This window comes from Cloeon dipterum, chromosome X (assembly GCF_949628265.1).
Source record: "Cloeon dipterum chromosome X, ieCloDipt1.1, whole genome shotgun sequence".
Taxonomy (NCBI): domain Eukaryota; kingdom Metazoa; phylum Arthropoda; class Insecta; order Ephemeroptera; family Baetidae; genus Cloeon; species Cloeon dipterum.
Genome location: NC_088790.1, coordinates 19,003,387 through 19,027,853, shown reverse-complemented (window position 1 = coordinate 19,027,853; position 24,467 = coordinate 19,003,387). Strand labels below are relative to the sequence as shown.

General features: G+C 41.0%; 1 protein-coding gene across 2 annotated transcripts in view; it reads left to right on the top strand.

Moving 5' to 3' along the window:
• Positions 1 to 500: 500 nt before the first annotated feature.
• LOC135944869 (forkhead box protein O-like) overlaps positions 501 to 24,467 on the top strand; it is a 55,216-nt gene continuing 31,249 nt past the window's right edge. For both annotated transcript variants that reach the window (XM_065492076.1, XM_065492075.1), the window contains exon 1: positions 501 to 1,146. In XM_065492076.1, the coding sequence (XP_065348148.1) occupies positions 775 to 1,146 (372 nt within the window). In that variant the 5' untranslated portion in view covers positions 501 to 774. The remainder of the gene's footprint in view (positions 1,147 to 24,467) is intronic.

The following is a 24,467-nucleotide window of genomic DNA, read 5'->3' as shown; positions in this document are numbered from 1 at the left end:
GTTACTCGAAAGTACTCGACGGGTTCAGTCAAACGGTTTTTTGTTCGGGTCAGTGTCACCACCTGGGGCGAAGTTATTTGCTATTAAAAAATCACGACATTTTTAAATAATACCACCCCGCAGATCTGAGGGTTGGTGGTAGAAATTTAAATGGATTGTTTCGGTGTGTTCCGACATGGGGCTGCATAATATGCCCTAATAGTTTAAGGCAAATAAAAAAAGCGGGCACTCTTCAGGAGTTTTTGCTGATAAGTGTGCAGAACGATAATCTCACAGACTTTACAGCCTACTTCTTTATTTTTGCTAACAACCTTACTTAAATAAAGTCCCAGTTGAAATAGCTTTTCATATTTTCTTTCAAAAAATTTTTAGTCCATTGTATCGAAAGCGAGGGGCAGCGTAGAGGCGAGCGCATGATATTAGTTGCCGGCCACTGGCGGTCGAACCGCTTGCTTTAGCTTGACTGGTGGGGGTGCGACTGGTGCGAGCCGCTTGCTGCTGCTGTCGGCAGTAGCACAGACACAGTCGCTAGCAAGCCGTTCTTGCGTGCAGAGCTCCGTCACTCGCACACTCGCAGCCAGCAGACGCACATGCTCGTGGCGAGAGCTGCCTCTCCGAGCGGGTGAACCAAATCAGCGGGCAATCAGGACCAACTACGTGCCACTGCATCGTTCCGCAGGTGAAAAGAGCCTACTTCTGCTTGGCGCTCGCCGTCAGGTTGCTTCCACCACTGGACCTTCAAGTACACCAAGAGACGTCCGACCCGAATTCGCAATGGAGCCCAAGGAGCCGGAGGGTTTCGAGCCGCAGGCCAGGGCGCGATCCAATACCTGGCCGTTGCATCAGCACTTTGATTCCTTAAACCAGCAGCAACAATTGATGCAGCCGTGCTTCGCGCCTCCGCCCGACCTGAGCGGCAGCGGCGGTGGTCGTGCGGGCGCCTCTGCGGCCGTTGCAATGCCCGCCAAGAAGAACTCGAGCCGCCGAAACGCATGGGGTAACCAGAGCTACGCTGACATGATAACACAAGCCATCCAATCGGTGCCCGACCAGAGACTTACCCTGTCGCAGATCTACGAGTGGATGGTGCAGAACATCGAGTACTTTGGCGACAAAGGCGAGCACAACTCCTCGGCCGGCTGGAAGGTGAGTCTCCCGTGTTTGAAAGAAAATTTGATTGTTCATACAAAAATTAAGATTAAAATTTCGACCCTGAGAGAGGTTGTTGCCGCCGTGACCACCCCTTGGGGGTTGGTGGGAGGGTTCACCGTAATAAGGGGCGGTTCAACCTGTTGGGCACCACGGGGGCGACTTTAACGCACTGGCCTGCCGCGCAAAACGCCATGGCAGTGCAAAATATACTCTCGAGGCCGCGAAATTTGTTCGAGGATATTGAACCTACCCCAAAACCTGTTTTTTTTCTCGCTCACTCTCACTGCGTCTCAGATGAGTGTATAATAATTTTCGCGTTAATCCCAGAGCAAGGTGAGCGCAATTGGTGAAACTTTTATTGCAATTATTGCGAAAATTCTCCGACGCACTTTGCGAGCCGCTTTCGTCACCTCGTCTCTCGGGTTGCATAACGTTGATGCATGCTTCCGAGAGCGATTTTCAACGTTTATCATTCCTTTAGGCTCGAGTAAAGTGCATGACGTCTTGCAACTAACTGATTGGATTCTTTTGAGGATTTCATGGAGAGAATAAAATGTTCTGAATGGCTGAAATAGTTAAAATTAGAACCGTTTAGGAAATTCGAATGTGAAATAATTGCAACAATTTTTTCTGTGAAACTAATTTAACTTTTAAATATCTTATTTTAAGTCTAGTGGGGGAAACTTTGTTTCTCCGTTTTATACTGGCACGCGCTGACGAGTGATTGAACTAAATTCGCTCTCAATGTGTAGCAATTAATGACCTTCAGCGCTGCTGCACCATTTCTGCATTCCTTCCTTAGTTATACCCACTTTTGGCACAAGCTTTCAAAGCTGCAGATCAATTTCGTTAATTTTTTTTTTAAAATCCTATAGCGATATATATTTTTTTAAAAAAAAATCCTCTCGCAGAAATGAAATTCTACTTATTGAGCTCCTCTCGCAACCCTTTTTCCACAAGATTACGAAATCACCTCTATATCAGTCTGTGTCTATGCGATGATTTGTAGAGCAATGTCGCCAGCGTGCATCTTCTATTGTGTGCCTGATGCAGCACTTTTCGATTCTCCTCTATTATGCTCTTATGTTAGGCGCGTGTGTGCCTCATAAAAGCGCGAGTGCAGGTTTGTACTGCGCAATAATTTTGCATCACATTCTGCGGAGCGCCAACGCCGCTCGCAGCTGACCAGCCGCGCGGCGCACGAGAGGAATTTTCCTTCGCCCTCGTCTTTCCGTCGAAACGCGCGTCGTTCGGGAAAGGCGTGCGCCGCGTGGGAAATCGCGAGCCTCCGCGACCGATTCGCAGTTCTGCGACGCGTCGATCTTGGACCGGCTCCAATAAGTGCACACGCGATTATGTTATTCGCAGCCCCACTGACTGACACAGGTGGAGGAAATCGGGCGGCCTGTCTCTTTTTAGTAAACATCTCAATAACCTGCATTCGCGTCAGTTTTTGTTTGCCGCCCAGGTGTGTGTTGTGCTCACCGCCCATTTGCATAAGGTCCGTGAACTTTGACTGAATCGGCGTCATAGTGGTGAAAGGGAGGAGCGGTGATTCTCTTTCTCCCCGCTGCAATGTGGTTTATTTTCCTGCGGAAACTTTTCCGCAAATCTGCTGGTTTTAAAAATTCTATGCACACAGCCGTTTCTAATTGATCTGTCAGAAATTTGGCATACACTTTGCTCTATCAACTAATTGTAAAATGAAGATGTACTCTGCTTGCAAAAGCAATACTTGTCTTACTTTTTTAAGTGTCTAAAATATTTTCAGAAAATTAACTTCTTGCTCAGGATATTGACCGATAAAAATCAGCTCATACGGCTTACATCTTTTGGTTTTTTATAGTGCAATGGAAGTGATAACTAGCCTGGAGATATAAAGAATATGGTCATACTTGCGCTGGTTTACTTAAAACTGTCAAAACCTTGTAAAAATGAAGGAAATGGTTAATGTGACAGTCAACCGCGCTTGAACAATAACCTGGAAAATTTTTCTGAGTAAAAAGGAACCTACAAGACAGAAGGTCGATCCCTTTTATAGTCTCCATCTTCTTCACCCCCCCCCCCCCAATGGGGAAGAACACCGCCAAAGGTTTCGGGGAGAAAAAGATGGTTCTCAGAAAGATCTCGATCTTATAGGAACGCCTATAAATTTTGTTCATGCTTGTCAAGTGGAGGAGGAGGATGTTTTGAAATTGAAAATTGCCTCTGCGTTGTAATAAGAAATTTGACAACAAAAACCGTATATACTACGTGTAGTAGTATTTCCTTCGATGTCGTGACCTTGTCGCACGTGATCAGAAAGTAATTTCGAGAGTACTAATCGACAGAAATTTCAGTCTGCCTAATGTCGAAAACATTAGAAAGTTTGAGCGATAAGCCTAAAATGGGAATTTTGTCATCCGTCTCGGAAACTGTATAAGTGTTAGAGTGTGATTTTCAACATCAGTTGCCCCGTGGAAATTCGAATTTGCGCAATTCGCGTGAAAACGAAGCCACACAGCGCAATCACATTTTCCTAAGATGGACGTGGCGCCCTAGAGCCAGTTTGCAAATTAATAATGGCCATTACTATATGTCTATCGACCAAGTTCATGCATAAGTCGTGCGTGCGCCGGAGAGGAGAGTCTGACATCATTTGCAAAAGGAGTCAGGCGGCTTCGTCGCCGTGAAGAAAAGTTATCTAATTACTTGCCGCTGCTGCACCGCCGATGAAGGCATACACACACGCGCACACACACACAAACTCGCACCATACGCAATAACTGCATAGGCGAGTTTCTATTTACGTAAAACGCGAATTGACGCGCGCAGCCAAGCTCGCATTTCATGAACCTAGATTCGCATATTGGACGCTGAACAGAGTCCTCGTCTCGGTGCGGTCAAGCAGAACGCATGCGGAGGTTCATTGTTGCAAAAGCTGTTGAGAAAAATTAACCGGTATATTTATTCACAGGGCGGGGATTTTGTGGAACGAGTTGACTGCAAAATCGTCCCTCTGTACTGTTCTTTGCTAAGAGCTAATGAATTATAGTTTGATTAAACATTGAATTTCAGTTAAAGAGCTCGAATTTTTCATTTGAAATGCTCATCAAATGGACAGACATAACGTACTAAATTGGAACTATAAAATCATGAAGTATTTAATTGAAAAAAGGAGAGTTAAAAAAAAACAGTCCGAGGGAGACGAGTTGGCAATACGCCATTTAATATTTAGGATTATAATTTCACACTATATAACACATCACTCAATTTTGAATATTTTTCTCTCTTCGCACCAATAAAGCTAATTTCCATTCCTCCTGTCTAAAATTAGTCAGGCAATATTGAGCATTTTTAAAACCCCTCTTTTGATATATTCAACGTTCCGTGGCGTTTAATGTTATATTCTCAAATGGTATATTATGAATCGTTTGGTTTCTTTGTTCATTTGTTTCCATATCAGAACAAATGTACGGTTAGTTTAAATCAACTTTTTAATTAGATCTAAATGGCCATGATTTAAGCCTAACTCATTACATCGAGTTAATTTTCTTTTTCCTCCTTATATGACTACTGAATAATTTTCCCCGTTTCTGTAAAAAGCCTCCTCATTTAACGTTGCAATACAGAGTTACGAAAAATTCACTCAGCAAAGAAGCTGCCAGGCGCTCTGCTTTACGCAACAATAAGTGAGTCAGTACTCTCGGAGGGAGGGTGTGCAACGAGAAAATAATAAATTTCAGGCTTGCTGCCACCGCTTACACTTCTTTTAATATTTGCCGAGAGCACACACGCTGCACGCGGACAAGTCGAGAGAAAATCTCCGCGGAGAAGTGCAGCGACAAATACTACAATCGTACAAGTGTGTGTATGTATACGGTCGCGATGAAGACGCAAGGAATAAGAGAGCAGCGCAGGCCGCTCTTATCTTATCAATAATAAGTAAGAAAGAGAAGAGGCCATGATGGCCGTCATCTCGGAGGCGATGCGGTGCCCGCTAAGGGTCACCGCATTGGCTGGACCCCCATGTGACCTGCCTCACCCACCCCCTTTTCCTTCAATTCTTTCATAGGCGGGCTAGCACCCCGCTGCTTTTCTCGCGGGCCATAAAATTCTACCTGCTTCTTTTGAAGGTTTTTTAACAGGTGATTGGCTGCTTCTTAGAGACAGAAAAAAAAAACGATAAAATGGCGTAAAGTCAGAGGTTGTTTGAAAAAAGGACGCAGACATGAGACCGAGTGCCTCGTTTCTCTGCGTTTTGATTAGATTAATTTGCTAATGCGTGGATTAAAACAGAACTGAATGTCGAAGGCTTCGACGGAGCTCTCTGTTTGATCTGCATCGAGGTTATCGCGTTTTACAATTGTTGGTTTTATTGGCTAGGATCATCTCTGCTGCTGAATGCACACTCGCAGCAGTTTTTCTTTTCTCGGCTGTGCATTAATATAAATCGTCGCAGGTGATTTTTCGCTGGTTAATAACTCGCAGTCTGCCTCCACTGATGCTGTTTTGTAAGGTTCGAAGATCTGTTAAAAGTTGCCTTGTGATAAGATATTGAGAGAGCAGTTGTTGAAGCCTTTAAAGGGCACTCACTATTTCTGCTATCAGAGCCCAAGAGTAAAAAAGATACGCGCGCGCTTCACGCACCCACGCGCTTAATTTCCTCCAAATTAGATTCAGATTAAACGCACACACTTCATAACTTTAATTCACACAACTTGCAAACAGCAAAAGATTTGTGTGCTTTAAAACCGAACAATTCAACTTCTTTGTTTATTATTTCCTTTTTGTAATTAATTGTAAAATTATTCAGACTTATCATACTGAAAATTATGTTCCTTATTGCTATATTAAAGGCCATTATGGCGTGTGAAATAAAAATGTTCTTAAATGCACTATTTATTTAAAATATAAATACTTTTCAATTTTTTAGAGAGAAATTATATTTTATCTCTGTTAAACACAAGACTTTTTTCAGATTGCGCGTAAAAACCGCAGAAAAGAATCTCATAAGGAAATTAAGCAAAATCGGCAAAAATTCTAATTTCCTCGAACGAAAGAAATCGTGGTTTTTTCGATAAAAAAAGGCAGGCGTTTATCGCACAGCAACAATGAAAAGTGCAAGCGAAGGCTTATCAACCGAAAAGTCGCAACTTATCGCAGTGTAACATGTCGTTCATAGACCGTTTGGTCGCTGGGAAAGGGCAGCGCGAGAGCTGCTGGAGAGCAAAAATCACGTGCCGGCCCCAAAATACACAGCAGGTCGCCATGCAAACTCCGAAGAGGCGAGAATACGTGCTAATTTTTGCACACCGACTGATAAAGCAGCGTTGTATAATTATGGCCGGCAGAGCAGGCTGCGTCTTTGAAGGTCAATTTTCATCGTTGTCTTCTCTCTCTCGTTACACTTTTTCGCGTGAATTACACACATATGAATGCATGTACGACTGGCACTCCCGCGCATGCTGTGTGTGATAACAATGCAGATCCTGGTTCCATATTTTTTATATCATGAGTTTCCTTGGTTTTCCTGATTTGCATGTCAAGAAAATCTCAATCACAATCGGTTTTACATATCGTTTACACCCACTTTCCTCAGCAAGATTAAATGCGAAAAATCTAGAAAAACTGCGCACATTTGAATTGAGACAAATGGACTTACTTTTTTATTAGCATGCTATTTATTTTTCTGTTAACAACAGTTTCCTTCTGAAATAATTTCCTTCTCCCTACAGAACTCTTGTAATAATACAAATTTATGTATCGACAAAATTTCCATCAAAATATTTTCTTTTCTATAGAACAAAAACGAAATCTTTTTGGTGTGCTCCATTTTGCAATGCATATATAAGTCATTGAATATTATTGTATTTCTGTCAGGGTTTTACCTGACGATATAGGTAGAACCCTGACAATTTCTTATTTAATAAGGGTAGAATTTTTGCTTTTGTATTTTTTTAATGAGAAAAGAGTGGTTGGTAACCATCATTTTAAATTGTTGTTGTGCTCAGCAACGAGTGCAGTTCATCGTTTTTAATTGCCTGAAATTTAGAATCATCTGCATTCGGTGTTATTATGGATTTTGCTTAGCAAGCCGATGAGGCCTGAGCGACCGAATCAACTGCTGTAATAATTGGCATTTGAAATAGATAAAGTAAATTTAATGCAATTTTACCAATAAAATTAAAATAAAATCTAATCTTTAATATCAATATTGGATGTTCCTCATTTAACTACATATAAGCTGTCCCTGTATGCACTTTTGTACCCAAAAAAAGTCCTGAAAAAATGCAAGAGTCAATCGGTGAAGTAACACTGCAAATCTCGGTAATCAAACGCTAGTTATTAAGTACTTGCAGCGCACAATCCGCTATTTTGCTCGTCTAGACTATCTGCATAAAACCGTCAATTTTCACACAGCGCGATAATTATTTCCTCTGTGGAGCTGGTAGTTTTTCCATTCAAATTTTGTGCAAGTGCAAACGTAAGTGCCGGCGATGATTAGAGAGGATGATATGTGCCAATGTACCCCCTTTGAATGGCATTCACAGCGGCAGTTTATATAGTTGGCGAAAAAGTTGCGTGCCCGGAGTTCAATGAATAGAGTCTCATCGGTCGACGCGACGCCGGGGTGCTAAAGGGGGCGCGTAGGCGCCACCCACCCCTCCCGCCAAGGTTACATACCACACACATATAGCATTTTTATGCCATCGGCGGTGCGTGATTCGGAGGCCTCTTCTCTATTTCTCTCTCTTCCGCGCTAGAAGCGCAACTTTGTTGTGAAATTCCAGTCGTAAATCTCTTCTCCTCCCTTGCAACCAACATTGAATTTCCAACTCTTTGTGTCTAGGTGCAAGTGCTCAAAAAGGGCTGGTTTCATAATCTCCATTATTCTGTAAAAAAAATTTTAAGGTATCAACCGGCTTTAAAGACCAAATCTATGATTACAATCACATTCAGTTAAAAATTAAGTGTCAGTTTCATATATCAATTTCGTCACCTAGAAATCCACTCAAATCTTCTGTATATTATATAGTTTTGAAACAAGCAAAATAAGATTACGTTCTCAAGCGGAAATTGAATTTAAAGCTGGAGGTTAAAAGTGAAATTTTGAAGAGATTCACGTTCTAGTTTTTGACAGCGATACAAAATTTAATTCTTAAATGTCAATGTTACCTTCCTGAAGTCAATGCGTAGAGCGTTTTGTAGCTGTATTGATTATCTGATAAAAAAATTAGCCACAGGTCGGTCATGCAGAATGTTTCTAAGATAAATTAATGTCCATATATATAGATGCGTGATTTTTCACTCCTGTAAACCTTTGAAAAATGGCTCAGATACCTGCAGAAATTCTTGGTTAAGTAAAAAATGAACAACACTCTAGTCATGTAGCGTATTGGATAGCGAGGAAATTAATTATTTTAATTTTTTAAATGTGCATAGGATATGGCCTACAAATTGGTGCAAAATCAGGTTGAATTGACAGCAAACACATTACATCAAGACCACAATTTTCAAAAGTGTATCAAAATAGATTCACTTCCAATTTAGGTTAGGGAATTTTTAACAGGCTGATAAAAGAATTTGAATGTTCAAGGACAGGTCAGTTCTCTTGCACTTTTAAAAAAATGGTAATTCATTCAATGACTTTCTAGATGCTGCAGCATCAGCTTTCGGTTCGTTTTTTAATGCAAGACTGCTTTTGCTAAAACAAATGATTTCAAACGTGCATCATTATCAACCAGTTACCAACACAAGTGTATTTTCCCATTCAGGTGGTCTTTCAACACTAACTTGGCTGTATTACTATTGTGCATAGTGTTTTTTATCACGTTTTTATTTTATTGTTTTCTTTTGAGGTTGAGACACTTGGTCAAAGACCCTTCTAAATCTTGGCTCACACATTGTCAAGTGATTTTATGCGAACAATTTAAGAGAAAATTCCTTGATTGAGTGGCACTGCTTTAAATTAAATCAGCATGAGAGGATTTAAATTTTCTTTTTAGAAATCATTGCGTAGGCCAGGCGGAGCAGCTATTTGATGCTGAATCGCAAATTCGGCCAGTTGCAAGTACACATCAAGGTGTGTGTATGTGTGCGATTCATCCCTGTTGGACGCAAAGTGTGTGTGTGTGCACAGTCGAGTACGGGATATAGGATCTATGTGTGGTGGGATGGCACGGCGCCAGCACGACAAGGGCCAAAATAGTTGCATTTCAGCCTGCCGCTCTCTCGCGCCGCCGATGCCCCAATGAGACTTTGACCGCCGCTCTGCTCCCTCGCAGCTCCTCAAAACTCGCGACTTGTTGGATGGGCGAATTTAATCGGTTCGATTTGTGTCTTAGACGCGCAATTGCATACCCGCGATTCGCGCTCGATATGCAAAAACGCGACGACGCGCGAGACGAGGCCGCCGATCTGAATTTCAAAACGGACGATGCGATTGCAAAATTGGTGTCAATTGGGGCGTAGAAAATCGCGCCGCAACGGCTATTTTTGGTCTTGGTATTCCGCCACGTATTTCGGAAGGGTAGATAGTGTGTGCACTGCGGAATTCGCGCGCTTTTTGACACCTTTCCCTTCGGCGTGTACATGGAAATTTCCCCGCAGTCCTTGAATTCTGCTAAAATTCACTATTTTTATTTGAATGGGATTCTGCGGTTGCTGAAACGTGCCAATAAACCGAAAATAAGGTGTCGGGGCCAAATAGAACTACGCTATACGCAAGCAGCGTCCAATTCATTCTGAGAATATAAGCTTGTTAGGCCTATGTTATTATGTAATTTGGTTCGATGAGATGGCTCACTCAAAGAGAATGGAATGCATGTTGTGGATGCTAAAATGCATTTTTACATTGACCCTAACCTACCGCACGCAAGCCAATTATTAACGTGGAGGAGCTAACTTGTCAAAAAATCAATTTGGACTTCAAACTGTCGAAGTGTGATATTTTAAAAAGAATATCGGGGGAGCATAAATCTCACAGATCCGAAAATCAATTTAGACTCTATTCTTCTCAGTATTAACTGTCAAAGGATGTGATTTTAAAAAGAAAATCGCGGAAACATTAATCTCACAGACCCGAAACAACCTGTTCAGCCCAAGAATCCTTCTTTCCACCCCTATAGTGCGGTCGACAACAATGGTCCCTTGAAGGACGTTTCAAGCTATTTCAAGTTGAATGCTCTCCTATCCTACTGTTCAACCAAAAAATAATACCCGGGGGATATGTTTGACTATACTTAACTTACAAAGGGAGCAGAAAAAATTTGCTGATTCAGCGTAAGAATAATTGAAACTTTCATTTGGTTAAAAAAAATATCCACGAGTTTTCGCCAAGGGGAGTAAACCCCCATATATCATCAAAGAGATGAATAGAATCCAACAATTTTTAGCAGACTCAAATTCCATCTGTTCTTTAGATTTCAAAGGAAGGGAAAAGGTTATTGTTATACCTTCCTGAAGGCCGCTACTATACTGCCCAATGGCTACTCGCCATGAATCCAAAACCTCTCTGCTCTAAAATGTTTTTTTCTATTATGACGGAGTAAATAAGAAAATAATGCTTCAGTGCAGCTTCTTTTCAATGTGAATTTTTCTACCTAAAATATGACATATCATTTTGATTATATATGTGTTTCATGAAAATTCATTTTCCAAGTGTCAATTATCTGCTCTCAATATGAATTTGTGCTGCCTGAGTGCCCGTGTGGAAAGAACAAGCTGACCAATGTTTCCAGTCGTGGACTGGCGTCAGTAGCTGGGCGAGCGCCTAAAAAGTTCAGGTACTCTGCAGCCAAGCTGCTTGAAAAATGTGTGGTGTGCGAGGGGTGCTTTTCATCCTTCCTTTGTGCGCGCGGCCAGGGAAGCTTGGAGCAGTCAGTCTCGCGCAGATAGATATTATTGCACGTCGCCCGCCGGCCGGTCGGCCGATTCCTCCGTCCGCGTCCGTTCGTTCGGTTTGTTCGCTCACCCGCCCGCTCGCTCGCTAGCAGGCGAGAGAGAGATGGGTTGGCGCCAAAAACGACGCGCTCCCAAGCAGACTACTTACTTTTACGGGATAACTTTGCTCCATAGTGCTGAGTCGTCGTCAAGTTAGTCGAGTCGCCGCGCCGCCGCCCCAAACTGCCGCTCGCCCCTAAATCTGTCCGCGCGCGTGTTCAACCCCTATCGCCAGATTAAGCTAAGTGCCCCCCGGTGGCAAAAAACGCTGTACGCAATAATACAAAAGCGCGAGGCCGCCAATACTGTGCGATATTGTAATTAAAAGTCGCAAAAAGAGCAGACAATCCGCTTAATTTCGGGGTCGCCTCTGTTTATTTGAAAGGAGGGTGAAATTCGAGCTGCTGTTCATTGAGACTTATTTTATTCCATTAAACTGAGTATATCAACAAACTTATACATTCCAGAACCACGAGCTAGCCCCGAAATTCAAAAGTGTGGACGTGCCACGTGCCTTTGATACGCAGCTGATGATATTTCCTCATTAGTCAGTCAGACCAATTTGAATAAGGTTACACGCTGAGAGGGTATTTATAGGACATCACAATGAGCTATATTTTAAATTGCTGAATTTCATGTCTTAATTTACAATTGATCTGGGAAATGTGTACCAAGCAACAAAAACATAATTCTTGAAATCGAATCTCCACTTTGTGCGATTTTTCAAAATAAAGAAAAACAAATAAACGATTTAAAGCAAGCACTTGAAAAATCGTAAAAAAAACGTTGAAGCGGATTTTCCCGGAAATTACACGGCAGTAAAAATAAATTTGGCTCTGTGTAGAGAAACTTTGCTGGGCTTTCCTGGATCGTGTATAGTATAAATCTTGTTTAAGCAGAGGGCAATCAACTCCCTGGCTTTAGAAAACTTTTCGGCGCACTCTCGGCGCCCCGCAATTTCTTCAGAGAGAAGTGAGAAAGCACAAATTTCGCAGCTCTCTTCCTCCCAACGCGGGGGGTGTTAATTATATTATAGGAGATGCCGGGATTATTTACGACGCGTGTGCCAGTGTATCGAGAGAGTTGAGTGCCCCCTTTCTTCTTTTTCGCCTTCTCGCTACCAGTGAGTTCGCGCTCAATTGGATTTGTTTCTTATAGTAATCTTAATGCGTTAAATGCGCGCGCGAGAAGCCAAAGCTAAAACACAACTTGTTCTCATTCGCGTGGAATTCTTGGCAAAATTCCTCCGGGCCGTGAAAAATAAATGGGGCCTTATGTAAACCTTTTTCGCTTGGACAATCGCGTGCTCACTCACACCACCGCCGAGATGATTAAGCAGGTTAATGAACCACTGCCATTGCGGGGAAATTGTACAAGAACGCCGATGATCTAAAAAGTTCCTTAAAATTTTGATAACGCGCTTTTTATACTTAACGAGGCTCACCTCTAACTTAACAGTTAAATAAAACGTTAAATTTGTCATCTATCCTTTTATTTCATCGAAACTTCTGGGAAATTTTATTGAAGGAGAATTTAATTTTGTGTATAACTTTGTTCCTTGAAAAATGAAAAGCAAAAAAGCCCTCAAATAATAAATGTTTTTTTTTAGAATTTTACGTTAAATATTCGCAGTGGAATGAGTGTGAGATCCCTAAAAAAATCTTCATGCTCCTGCATGAAGCCAAAATTTCCCCTTTAGAACCGCAAAGATTTGAGTAAAGAGACTGCACAATTTTCTTTCATAGAAGCCTTTCTGCTGCATAGCATAATTTTATTTCATAGCAAGGAGTTTCCTCGATAGATCTCGTCGAGAGGAATCAAAATAATCCTTCAAAACATGGTCGGTTGCTGCAAATTTTAAAGAAAACAAGCAATTTTATCCATTTTAATGGGGGAACGTGTATAAACAAAAGATTTTGTGGTCAATATTAAAAAAAAAATTTGTGGATTAAGATTGCACACCCTGGATATGAATAGTACAAGACATATTCAAAGTATCAACTTCCCAATGGAAAATCAACACAGAGTCATCACATCATATTTTTTATAAGTTTTAGCAGATCAAAAATTAATTATTTGCTCTCTCGAATCTCCTCCCGCATTTTCCTGCTCTCAGATCGGAACGCACAGCACGTAGAGCATTTTCTACCAGACACACACGTGCCTCTTTTGAAAAGTTTGCAGCTTCTGGGGAGTTTGTGTAATGAAAAACTATGCTAATCTTGCAGAAAGGCGCAGAAATAACACTCCACGCGGGTCGTGCATGCTCATGTGTTTGTGTATAGCATTAAATAGAGTCGTTCGAGTGTCTCTCCCTGCACTGGATATGCCCGGACGGCGTTTCCCATTCGCACACGAACCTGCTCTCCGCGCTGCACACGCACAATGGTAATAATTTCGCTTTTCGCCACCGCCGATTCGTGTTTGCAAACATAAACACGCCGATCAACGCCAATTTTCAATGACGCCTGACGCTAAAAGCGGCCGGCACGACGCGCTGCAGTTTATCGTTTTTATCTTAAAGCAGAACTTACACACATATTTCCAATTTGATCCTAAAAACCACTTTTGTGTCGTAATGGGAGACAAGAAATTGAACTTAAAAAATTTATCGTTGGTTAGGCTGGCTCTGATGCTGCTTGCAAGAATTCCCTGGTAAAATTGCAGCCAAATCGACCTGATCGTGGTTTTAAAAAATCCTGCCATATTTGCACAGCTCAAAATTAATAAATTTTTAGATACAATATATTCATCTCTTTGACTTTGTTTCTGTTCAATAATTTAGTAGTTTTAATAGTTTTGCCCCGTTTTTTAATAAATTTTTTCTTATAAATTTTGCGTAGCTGGAAGGTTAATAAAATAAGTTGGAGAGTCTATAATTTGTAACGCGTAATATTGAAGCCAACTATTTTTCATTGAAATAAAAACCATTTTTTTAAGGTAAAATAATTTAAACAGCAGCAACAATTTTCGTTTTTTTTTTCAAAGTAAAATTTATTTCGCTCACATTACAAAATATAAATTAAATTATTTTGAAATTAGACTTTAAAACTGTGTGTAGAACTCCAAGCAATTGCAAAAGGTAATTAGTTTTTCCTCTTGCAAACACTGCTTCACAGAGTCAGCATCGGCTCAAATCGAGTGCGCCGATGATTGCGAATTTTCGCACAATTATTACAGCAGCGGCATACGAGAGTGTTGCGTAAGGTGTCAGCAGGAGCGTAGTTACGGTGCGTGACGCTGCGTGAGTGCCTGCATAAAATTAATCCAGGTGGTGGGCAGCGAGGAGGATCGACTTTGCGCGATTTTCTCACAGTCGGCGCGGCGATATCTCGGGTTTTCGCAGTGTTCGCGCAAAGTGAGGCGCAGAGAGCGAGCAGCGCGCAGATCAAGGCCTTCTCTGTCGTCGTGCTATAAATAAAACGCGCGCGCTTCGCACTTGCAAGACAACCCTAGCACTACCGCGCGCGGAATCCAAATTCGAAACGAACGGGATTATTGCGTTCCGACGCGATTTAGTTTTGGTTTGCGAAAACACCAGCCCAAATTCGTCTTATAATTATATTTAAAATATTAGTTAGTTGTTGAAGTAAAACTTAGAATTTAAGTATTGGCTATACAGTTGAAGTACAATTTTATTTTTGTAAATATTTTTTAGGTGATGCAAGTTGAAAATTTTAACACTGTCAGTGACTGGATAAAAATTAAAATTTCCACTTTAATTATTTCAAAATTTGGTCTCCGCCTAAAAAAATCAGACAAATATTGTAATATCCTCTATTTCTACTCTACGTATACTTAAAATATTTATTTCGTTTTTGAAAAGGAAATGTGGTAATAGGACGAATTGCTTCGCCGAACTATACCTCACTTGCTCTCTCGCTCGCACACGCAATCAAAAATGCTTTTCTTGGTGGCGGCAGTCATACGGGCCACTCACTAGCACGCGCTCGGTAATTAGCACGCTTTTCGCGCGGATGAGTCACACACCCCCGCGTGCAAATTGTTCAACTGATTTGATTGAAAGCAGTCATCGCTGTGATTCACGGAATGCGTCCATTTTGCATCAATTATGCGTGAAAAGCAGCCGATATCATTATCAGATTATCATAGACTTGAGTATTTTAGTCCGTCGAGAGTTTTTTTTTTTTGCCAAGCTGCCGGTAACGGACGAAGTACGTCTCTGACTCACTGCAAAGGACGAATTAATCGTCAAAATATTAAAACTTTGATATAAAATAGCTAACTGAACTTCAACAGACAAATTTGCAATTTGCAACGAAGGACATAATAGTGACCCTATATAATGAGCACACAAAAATTAAAGCTAATTTTAATGATGACAATAATATTTTTTGCAATGATCGATACCGAGCTTTATGCCCTAGATAAAAAAAGAAAAAATTTATGAAAGCTTTTCACAAGTTTTAAAACAACATGTGAGTGAAACAATCGAAATTCGCAACTTTTCATCAAAAAGTCTGAAGCCCAAAATCTAGATCAGCTCTTGACAGGTTCAGAGGATTTGGCAAGCCAGAACAATGCAATTGCGTGGTTACTCTCTCGGAAAGTAATTTCTGCCTAATATAAGCCGGCGTGCGTAAGCGATACATATATCCACAGCGCGTTTGTTGACCCTCGCGGTGAGGGGCGCCAGGGATGATGATTCGCGCGCGTATTACTGACTTTCGTCATTGGAAAAGCGAGGGCAAGGGGTGCACACAAGGAGAGCAAGCGAATGTGTGTGTGAACTCGGACTGAAAACATAGAAAAGGTTTTCGCGCTGTGCAGAGAGTGTCTATCTATGAGGAAAGCGGAGAAAAAGGCGAGAAAAGCAAGTCAAAAAGGCCCGCGACTGTGGGGCTTCACAATTTCCTGGTGCTGTTTCTCTCTGTATATGTGTGTGTGTATATGCCGTAAATGTGTGTGTGTGTATTGTATGCACGCTGGCTTCAACCGCCCTCACAGCCAGCTGTATGTACACTTTTTGAGAGCTGCTCTGCTGGTGTTTCCGAGTCGAGCGGCACAATTGTTGATCCAAATGCAATTTGCCGGTGATGAGGAATCCTTAAGAGTGGTCACAGGCAAATCATCTCCGTGCACGCCCCCTGGGGGTTCCCAGTGGGACAGAAAGCGCGAGCTGAGGAAACCACGCAGCCTATCGAGACACACAGACAGACACAATTTGTCATCTGTATCAATCACTGGTTTTGCAAAGAGTCGATAAATAATTTTTAGAGAATTTCAGCGAGTGATACAATTTTATAAAGAGGAAAAATTCAGACAATTTTATTTCTAATGCAGGGCTAAAATGATATCTAAAATAAATTTGGAAATTAGCTCGCAGGTTGTTTCGCCACGGAAAAATCGTAGAAATTGTGGACCCAGAGAGGGTTCCATGTAATATTATGGAACCTAAGTTTTAATTGTTGAATTGATAGTTGCCCTTTTCTTGCAGCACGGAAATCCACGTTTGATTGTTGAGGTACGCGCAATTTTTTCGCTACCACGACGGTATCATATAAGATACACATTTTTCTTTGTTGCGATGTGAATTTTATTATTGTGCAACACACGGATACTGTCAACAAGAACATTTTGTGTGTTGCGCATAGCAATACACATGGCACTTAATTCTTCCTGAAATAAACTATGTTGGAATCGCTTGAAATAATCCAACAACATATTAGAGGGGTTTACCTTATTTCATTAATTTAAACACATTTCACAGTAACAAAGCAGGACAACTATTGAAAATGATTTACATACTCCTCTCTATATCCAACGCTGTATTCCTTAAGACGGATGATTTAACCACTAGCTGTGAAATAAAATCAGATTTTTACGCAAATCAAAACTTAAATGAAGAATCGCCCTATACCTGTGCAAATTTTGGCTTTAATTGAATCCTCGTGGAGAATGCAATGTCACCAAGAACATTTATATGGGGGTTTCAAGCATCAGTAGCTTCACTCTCCTCAATTTAAAATTTAGCCGCATGAGTTTCTTTGAGTGTTAGACACAAATTACCTTTAAAAAGCTATAATTAAACCTGATCGATTTTTAATTAATTAATAATCTCCATTAGCAAGATACTTAAAATGGAACAAACAAAGCTCTGAAATTAATTAATGAGAGAATATGTACATTGAACTCGACGAAAAACGGTTAAAAACCTTTCCATATACGACCAATCTTTTAGTGGAAGCTAATCAGTTGAGTATTTCAAAAGGCTTGTCAGTCGAGATAATTTCGCGCTTCCATTCATTGATAAAGGTTTTCGCGCAGTGCACACGCACGTTTTGGCACTTTCTACGCCGTTTCAATTACCGAAAGTGTGTTGGCGCGCTGGAAATCTCACGCGGGGGGCGCCGATTTTGAGAAGAATCAAGGACTGGTTGCGCGTCCAGCTCGGCTCCGCGCAGATAAGATAAAATAAGTCGAGCCAGCTAGTCCACGTAATATACGATGAGAAGCATCAAGGCAATAACAATGACGACGACAAGCTTATAATCCACCGCGCCCCGAAATCACGGAGAGGAGCAACTTTGCTCGTAGATATACATTCCCTGACGGAGGGCCTGCAGCAGCACTTTTTTCTCTCTTTTATGCGCACTGCTGATTGGCAAAAGTTTTGTTTCCTTGCGACGTAATTTATGCTGGAAATTGTGTAACTGCTCAGTTTTTACAAGTTGGGCTTTGATGGTTTGATTTTCTTACGTTAATTTATATTCGAATTGTCTCTTCCAATTCAATATTTATTATAGGTATACCGAAATGTAAATTAACGGGTTCCTAGATAATTTAAACAAGGAATCTCTTTTAAACCGCCTACTTTGGTTTTAAAATGACCTATGAGAAAATTTCCTGTTAATTTCTTGACTAAATAATTCGACCTGATATAAAACAAGACTTAGTTGTGTTTCCTGGTTGGATGGTTAAAGACAGTAGACAGTCCTTTTGACTGACTGAAACAGTCTAAAAATTTCAATTTATTATATTTAAAGCCCCATGACTATTGAAACTTTAAAATATTATTTCTCGCTCCTCAAATATATCACAGCCTTTTATTTGACCTTCCGAACTAATCTTTCTTTCAGCAAATTTTGTTGCGCATTATATTAGCATGGAGCTCGAGTAAAACGTGGTGGCCGATAGCAGGTTCCTCCTTTCTCAACAGCAGCGGCATCGTAAAAATTTGATAATGGGGACTCCCTTCCAAATTGACTGATAACGAGATCAAAACAACACACGTGACGAGCCAGCTGATTCTTTGCTCCTTTTGTGCGCGAAAGGAGGCTGTGTTTCGCGAGAGAGGCAAACATTGTTAGGACTTTCGGAAAAGTGCAGACGAAAACACTTATTTCTGTTTCACCGCCGTCTGCGTGTGTTTTTTGTGCGTTTCGCGGGGAAAAGTGCGAGCTCGCTGGCAATTTGATGCGTGAGTTTTGTACACAACGCTGCTTGCAAGCGGAGAAAGAGAGGTGCTTAAGGCCAAGTGCAATCTTATATAAAATTAAGCATGCTCGGCGCAAGTGAGAATATGTGCCCAGCGAGCGAGTTACTCATCATCAGTTCGCCTCATTTTACATGCATAATCTCCCGGCCGACTCAGCAGAAGCCTTCTTGGATTTGTATAAAACGAGACCGTGCCTCTGCGCGGCTGGTCGAATCGTCACGATTTTATAATGTGCTTAAATGCCATTTTTATGCTATACTCAAAAGCGAGTGTGCAAGTGCGCGACTCCACACATGCGAGAGTTTTGTAACGCTCATGCTGGTCGTGCTTTTTAATTGTCAGCGTGACGCAAGCTTATATTGCAATTAAGCAAAAGGTTTTTATTTCACTTGGCACGTTGCCCGCGCGGCGAAATTAATGTAGTCGGATTTAATGAAGAGGTAATGCCTATAATTATGTGATTTTCGGCTCGTAAATGCTGCTTTGTCAGGCTAAGCGGTTTCAATTGAAATACGACACACAAAAATCATAAAAGCCCCAAATATTTCTTGGAGTTTTTTCCATCCCACAACTGGAGCAATTTCAAATGATAATTATTAATTCTGTATTAGAGTTAACCATAAACATAAATAAAAAATAGTTTTTAGTTTTCTCTCTGAATAGTTTGCTCTGAAAATGTTTCTGAATTTAAAAATTTTTGCACAATGGCATAATTGTAAAACATAAATTAGAACAAAACAAAAAGAAATACTATCAACTGCTAGCTGTTTAGGATCATTATTTCTTGTTTTGCACCCACTATTGAATAAAAGACTAAAAGATAGCACCATTTCTTTTAAAAGTGCATCCATGCGAATTATTTTATTGGTTTTGCTAAAAACATTGATCACTGTGTGCAAAAAAGTACATCAAAAAAGAAACTTACCAAAGTAACCGGAGTTTTTTTAACGAAATTTTTCATGCTGTGGAAAAGCATTTGTTTGTTGTGATCGGTGCCAAGTCACATTTTTTAGTATTCTAATTCTAATACAAGAAACATTACATCTAAAATATACAATTTAACTTATTTTCAATGGTAGAAACAATGCTCTGTTCTTTGTTTACAAATAATACACATTTCCTTAAGTTAAACGAATTCTAAATATACAATAATCTAGACTGAAACGAGGCGTTGAAAGTTGGTTGGTGGAAGCCCCATATGGAAGTGGTTTATTATCATAATATACACCATCCTTCGAAGGCTTGAAACCTAACTCGAAATAAAAAACGCCGATTGACCGTGAGTTACAGGCGCAAATTACCCCGTATGTAAATGCAAGTAATCTATTTTTGGTGCATTGTCGGAAGTAATGAGTGTGTGTGTATAATCCACGCTGAGAGTGTGGTCGAGCGGCAGTCAGGTGCAAAAAAGGTGCTGGGCATGTGACCAGAGAAGCGCGTGGTGACGTCACGCGCCAAGCAAGCATCCAAGCAGAGTGACCCCGCTCTCAACTGCACGACGCAGTTTTGACGATTGGAAACGATCTGCGGTCACTTGCAAAGAGACTGCCCCGCGGCCGATCTCCGCGAGTGCCGCGAGTGTCACTCGCACTTATTCTCCGCCGCGCACCACCTGCGTGACGTCCTCACTCACTCAGTCAGCCAGTCAGTGTGTCTTTTATTCTACTTATTATTAAAATCACAAACAGGTGCCTGTCCTGGAGTGGACAGCTTGCCGCCGCGGACCGTCGCTCCACTTGCATTATTTCATTTACCGCGATATGAGAACGCGTTGGCTGTGTGTTCCACAATATTCCGCTGATTAGACTCGCAGATCGCCACTTGCATGCGGCCTTCGCTTCTCGGGCAAATTATTCGGCAGCTGTGTACTCTCACTTTCTTGTGCACAAGGGGCAATATTGTTTAATTTTTCTTCCTCAATGATTCTTAAATCAAATGTTTAGGGAGGTAATAGCTATAGTTTGTTGCAAAGAATATCTAAATTTTAGATTAGTTTAGAATCTTATTCAGACTCATAAAAAATTTGATTAAAAATATTGGTAAAACATGGAATTTAGTATTGGGTAGATAATTTGTCACCATAGTGTTATTAATGTTATTTACACGATTAGGTTTTGTTGAATTATATTAAAGAAAAAAATAACAGTGCAAACTGCCTAAGACATATAAAGGAAGTCAAGAAAAAAGGTGGATCAAAATAAGATTAAAATATAGTTGTTGTGGGGTGGCCGCACGGGGTAGGAAAGGGAATGAACTTCTCTGTTTGACTGCTATAGAGACTGACTAATTTATTTAACACTCTGCACTCTTTGCGTGCACACATACATGAAATACCTGAGTAAATACTTAGGATATAACTGTTTTTTTTATGATTTTTGCTTGTATTTGTTAAGAATGATTTAATGTGTTCGTTCCTTAGCTAAACTAAAGTTTTACACATAACAAAATTAAAAAAATTGCTACTCCCTTTTTTGAGATGGTGCAGCAAATGACAAAATTTTGAAATGAGAAATAACCAGCCCGTTGGCTCGCATTGTTAAGGCATTCTCAGGAGTGTCAAAGCAATGGGAGGTATTTGAGCAGTTCGGAGATCTAATACTGGCTACCCAAATATCAGAGCTGGCAAAAAGTGGTAAGTTTAGTGACTCGAAATGCTCAAATTGCTCAACGGGCTGGGAAGCGCACCGGCGCCGACTCGCTACTTGCTAGTTTGCACCTTTCCAGCATGCGTGATTTGGCTTCACGGGACGAATGTCTAGCGTTTCAATGCAGTCCTCGGTGCGGAGGCAAGTGGCCCTTCGGTGGGCTGGGTCCCTGTGCGGCCTGGTGCGCCCATTCAATCCGTTCGCGGTGTTATTTGCACCAGGGTTTCAGCATTCGTGCTAGTACAGTGCGCGCCCTTCCCGGTCCCCGGACAAGGATAAAAAGAGCAAAAAAAAATCTCGCTTTGGAAGTTTAAGTGGATTGATACAGGGAAACAATTGAAAATTATTTGAATTGTTGGAAACAGTTGATCAATAAACAATTTGTTCTACAGTTTCTTTTAGTTACATTTTTTCACATTTTCTCCAAAATTTACAGCGCATAGATTTCGATTCCTCTTGTCGAGATCTATCAAATATTGGATGAAACTTTCCGAGGAAATTCTTTGTTTTGTAATAAAATCAGATTTCAATTAAGGAGACAGCTAGGCCTAAAAGCATCTTCTTATCAAAAGTTTACATTTTGCTTCAACTGAATCCTAAAAGGGATGAGATCATGCATTGGCAACATGGATATTCCAGGATAATCCTTTTTAAATCTTAAAACATTATTGCGTTAACGCTTCATTGAGCAATTCATGTCTTACAACACAGAGGATTATTTTATCCCGCACCGTCCGTCAAAAATGAGATAATCCTGAACTATGCTAAAAGAGATCAAAAGATCGGAAGAGATGATTTCTACACTCGTTCTTTTGAGTAGGGATTTAAAATGGGTAAAACTTTCGCTTCTTTCTGCACAAACAGATAGATTTTTTTATTTGACAAATGTTTAAGCTGATAAATAGTTCCGCCACTGATTAGGCGCGAAGAAATTTGTTGTAAAAAATATGCAATTTGCTGATGCAGAGCTAAATGAATGGGAGACGAATGGTCAGAAAGGTCTAAAGGCAGAGGCGTAATATTCCGCACATAAGCGAGCTGCATTAATGGCTAATCAAGTGTGCGTTTAGCGCGCGGCTAATTGAGCAACAAGTCGCGAGGCGACGGCGCCACCGCCGCCGCCGCGAAACAGCAGCAGCAAAACGCCTTTCTTTCTTTTCATTCTTTCTCGCCTTGCGCAACCCGGCGAGCGCGTGTGTGTCACCAGCTCTGCGCCACGAGTGATTAAAAAATTAACTCCCCTCGCAGCTTACTATACGCAGAGATATAATATGCGAGAGTGCGTGCGTGTATTATGCGAGAGTGCATCTCGTCGCGTGGAAATAAAGAGCAGTTGTCAGGGCTTGTCGGCAGAAAAGAAGGCTTCGCGGTCATCTGTCGCGGCTTTGAGGTGAAAATTCAACCGAATGAAAATATGTATATCACGTGCGCGCCTGCCTCTCTTTTATTACCCTTCCTTTTTTATTTTTAATTCTCTGCTGCTGCAAGTGTAAGGGACACCGCGCCGCAGCGACTGACTGAGGCGAATTTACTGTCGTTAAACACCTCGTCAGTGTCCTGACGACTTGTCGTGACACAATCACAGTCGTATGAAATCACTCGAGAGAGCGCAGCCACTCTTGGGGGCAAAAAACGCTCGTCCCTGTCCATCACGGTGCGAGCATTTTTCCGCCGCGCGAAACTCGCAGACCACCAACTCATATATATACGAATGTTCGTATTTCGAGTCTGCTGGCCGCACCTCCAGGTCGTTCACATAAAAGGAAATCAAAGTTGGGTTTGTTTGGTCAAGAGCAAAGAGAGGGCAAATTAATACGATTTTTCTTTAAAATATTACAATCATTTCTTAATTCAATTGGGACAAGCATGAAAGAAAAATCAATTTTGCGCTTTTCTTAATTCACTATATGTTGAAAAATGTAAACGGAATTCAACTCGTTGTTTGAAAATATCCTAATTTTCGATTTCTGATTCCAATAAGTTACAGCGTCCGGCGTCACAGTAGCTCCCTATTTTATGGGACACCGCAACTGGCTCAAAAAAATTAACACAATCAAACATTTGCTAGCGTAGTTGTATTGCAAAAGTATAAAATTTGAAAAATATCAGTTTAATTTTACCCTTTTTAAAACAAAAATTTATGCTACCATTTTCAGTTTTATTATTTATTAAATCCGGAAACTAATAAATAATTATTTATGTTTTATGTTATTTCTCCCCAATAGATTGCTCTAAAATAGTTGATTAGCACAAACGTTGATTTATTTACCAGGTCTCAGCAAGGCTACATTTTTTTAACTGTGTAAAAAAAGTCGGCGGCTGTGGCTTAGCTGAATCGGTTGCAATCGAATTTTGGGCGGCGGCGAATGAGCATTTATCCAGCGGCTGGCGCAGCTGACAAATTTCGAAAAGTAGTGAAGTTTGATAGTGAGAGAAGGCTATTTTTTTTCTCCCTGCATTACTCGATTTTTCTGACCGGCGACTGGCACAATTTAGCCAAATTCACGATGGCTGTGCGGCCATAGCTGAGACGTCTAGTTATCAGCATCAATAATAATTGAATTTTAGACGAGGTGTTAGCACAGAGCCGTGGCGAAACGTCGGTGTGAGAGGGAGGCGCTTGAGAGCATTCGCGCCAGGTACAGCCTGAACTCGAACCTTGTCTCTTTGGACGAGGAATCAAGGTAATCGGGCTGCGGATTGAGTTACTTCTGGTGCAGGCAGGTAACTCATCACCACAAGGGACGAGCTGCATTTGCCTTCAGATACATCACAGCGCGCGGCGCTTGGAGAAATCGCTTAAAGCGCGCATAAAATGTTGCCGCCGAGTGCTTTTCCACACGTTTTGGCCGCGCGTTAGTTGGAAAGAAAGTCGTACGCGCAACCAGACACGCTGATGCACGCCGGATTATATGTCGCGCTGACAGAATTTTATTTTGGAAATCGAAATTCAACCAGAACGAAAGCTTGAAAAATGCTTGATCGTCATTTTATTTTTGGTGTAAAGACCAATTGACCTGTTTCGGAAAAAAACGTCAACAGTGTTGTTTGTAAATTTGTACGAGAAAGCAATTTAAGTTTAAATACGTGCATTTCCTTTGTTTTTGACTCAATAAATTGATTTTTATGTCGTTCAAATCGACATATATATTTGTTTCAAAATACAAAATATTTTTGTGGATGAGCCGGAAGCAAAATTTGAATTTAAGCAATTTACAGTGAGAGGAACATATTTTCTAGAATATCCTGTTTTGAATGACTTTGACTTAACGTTCATACGCAGAGTA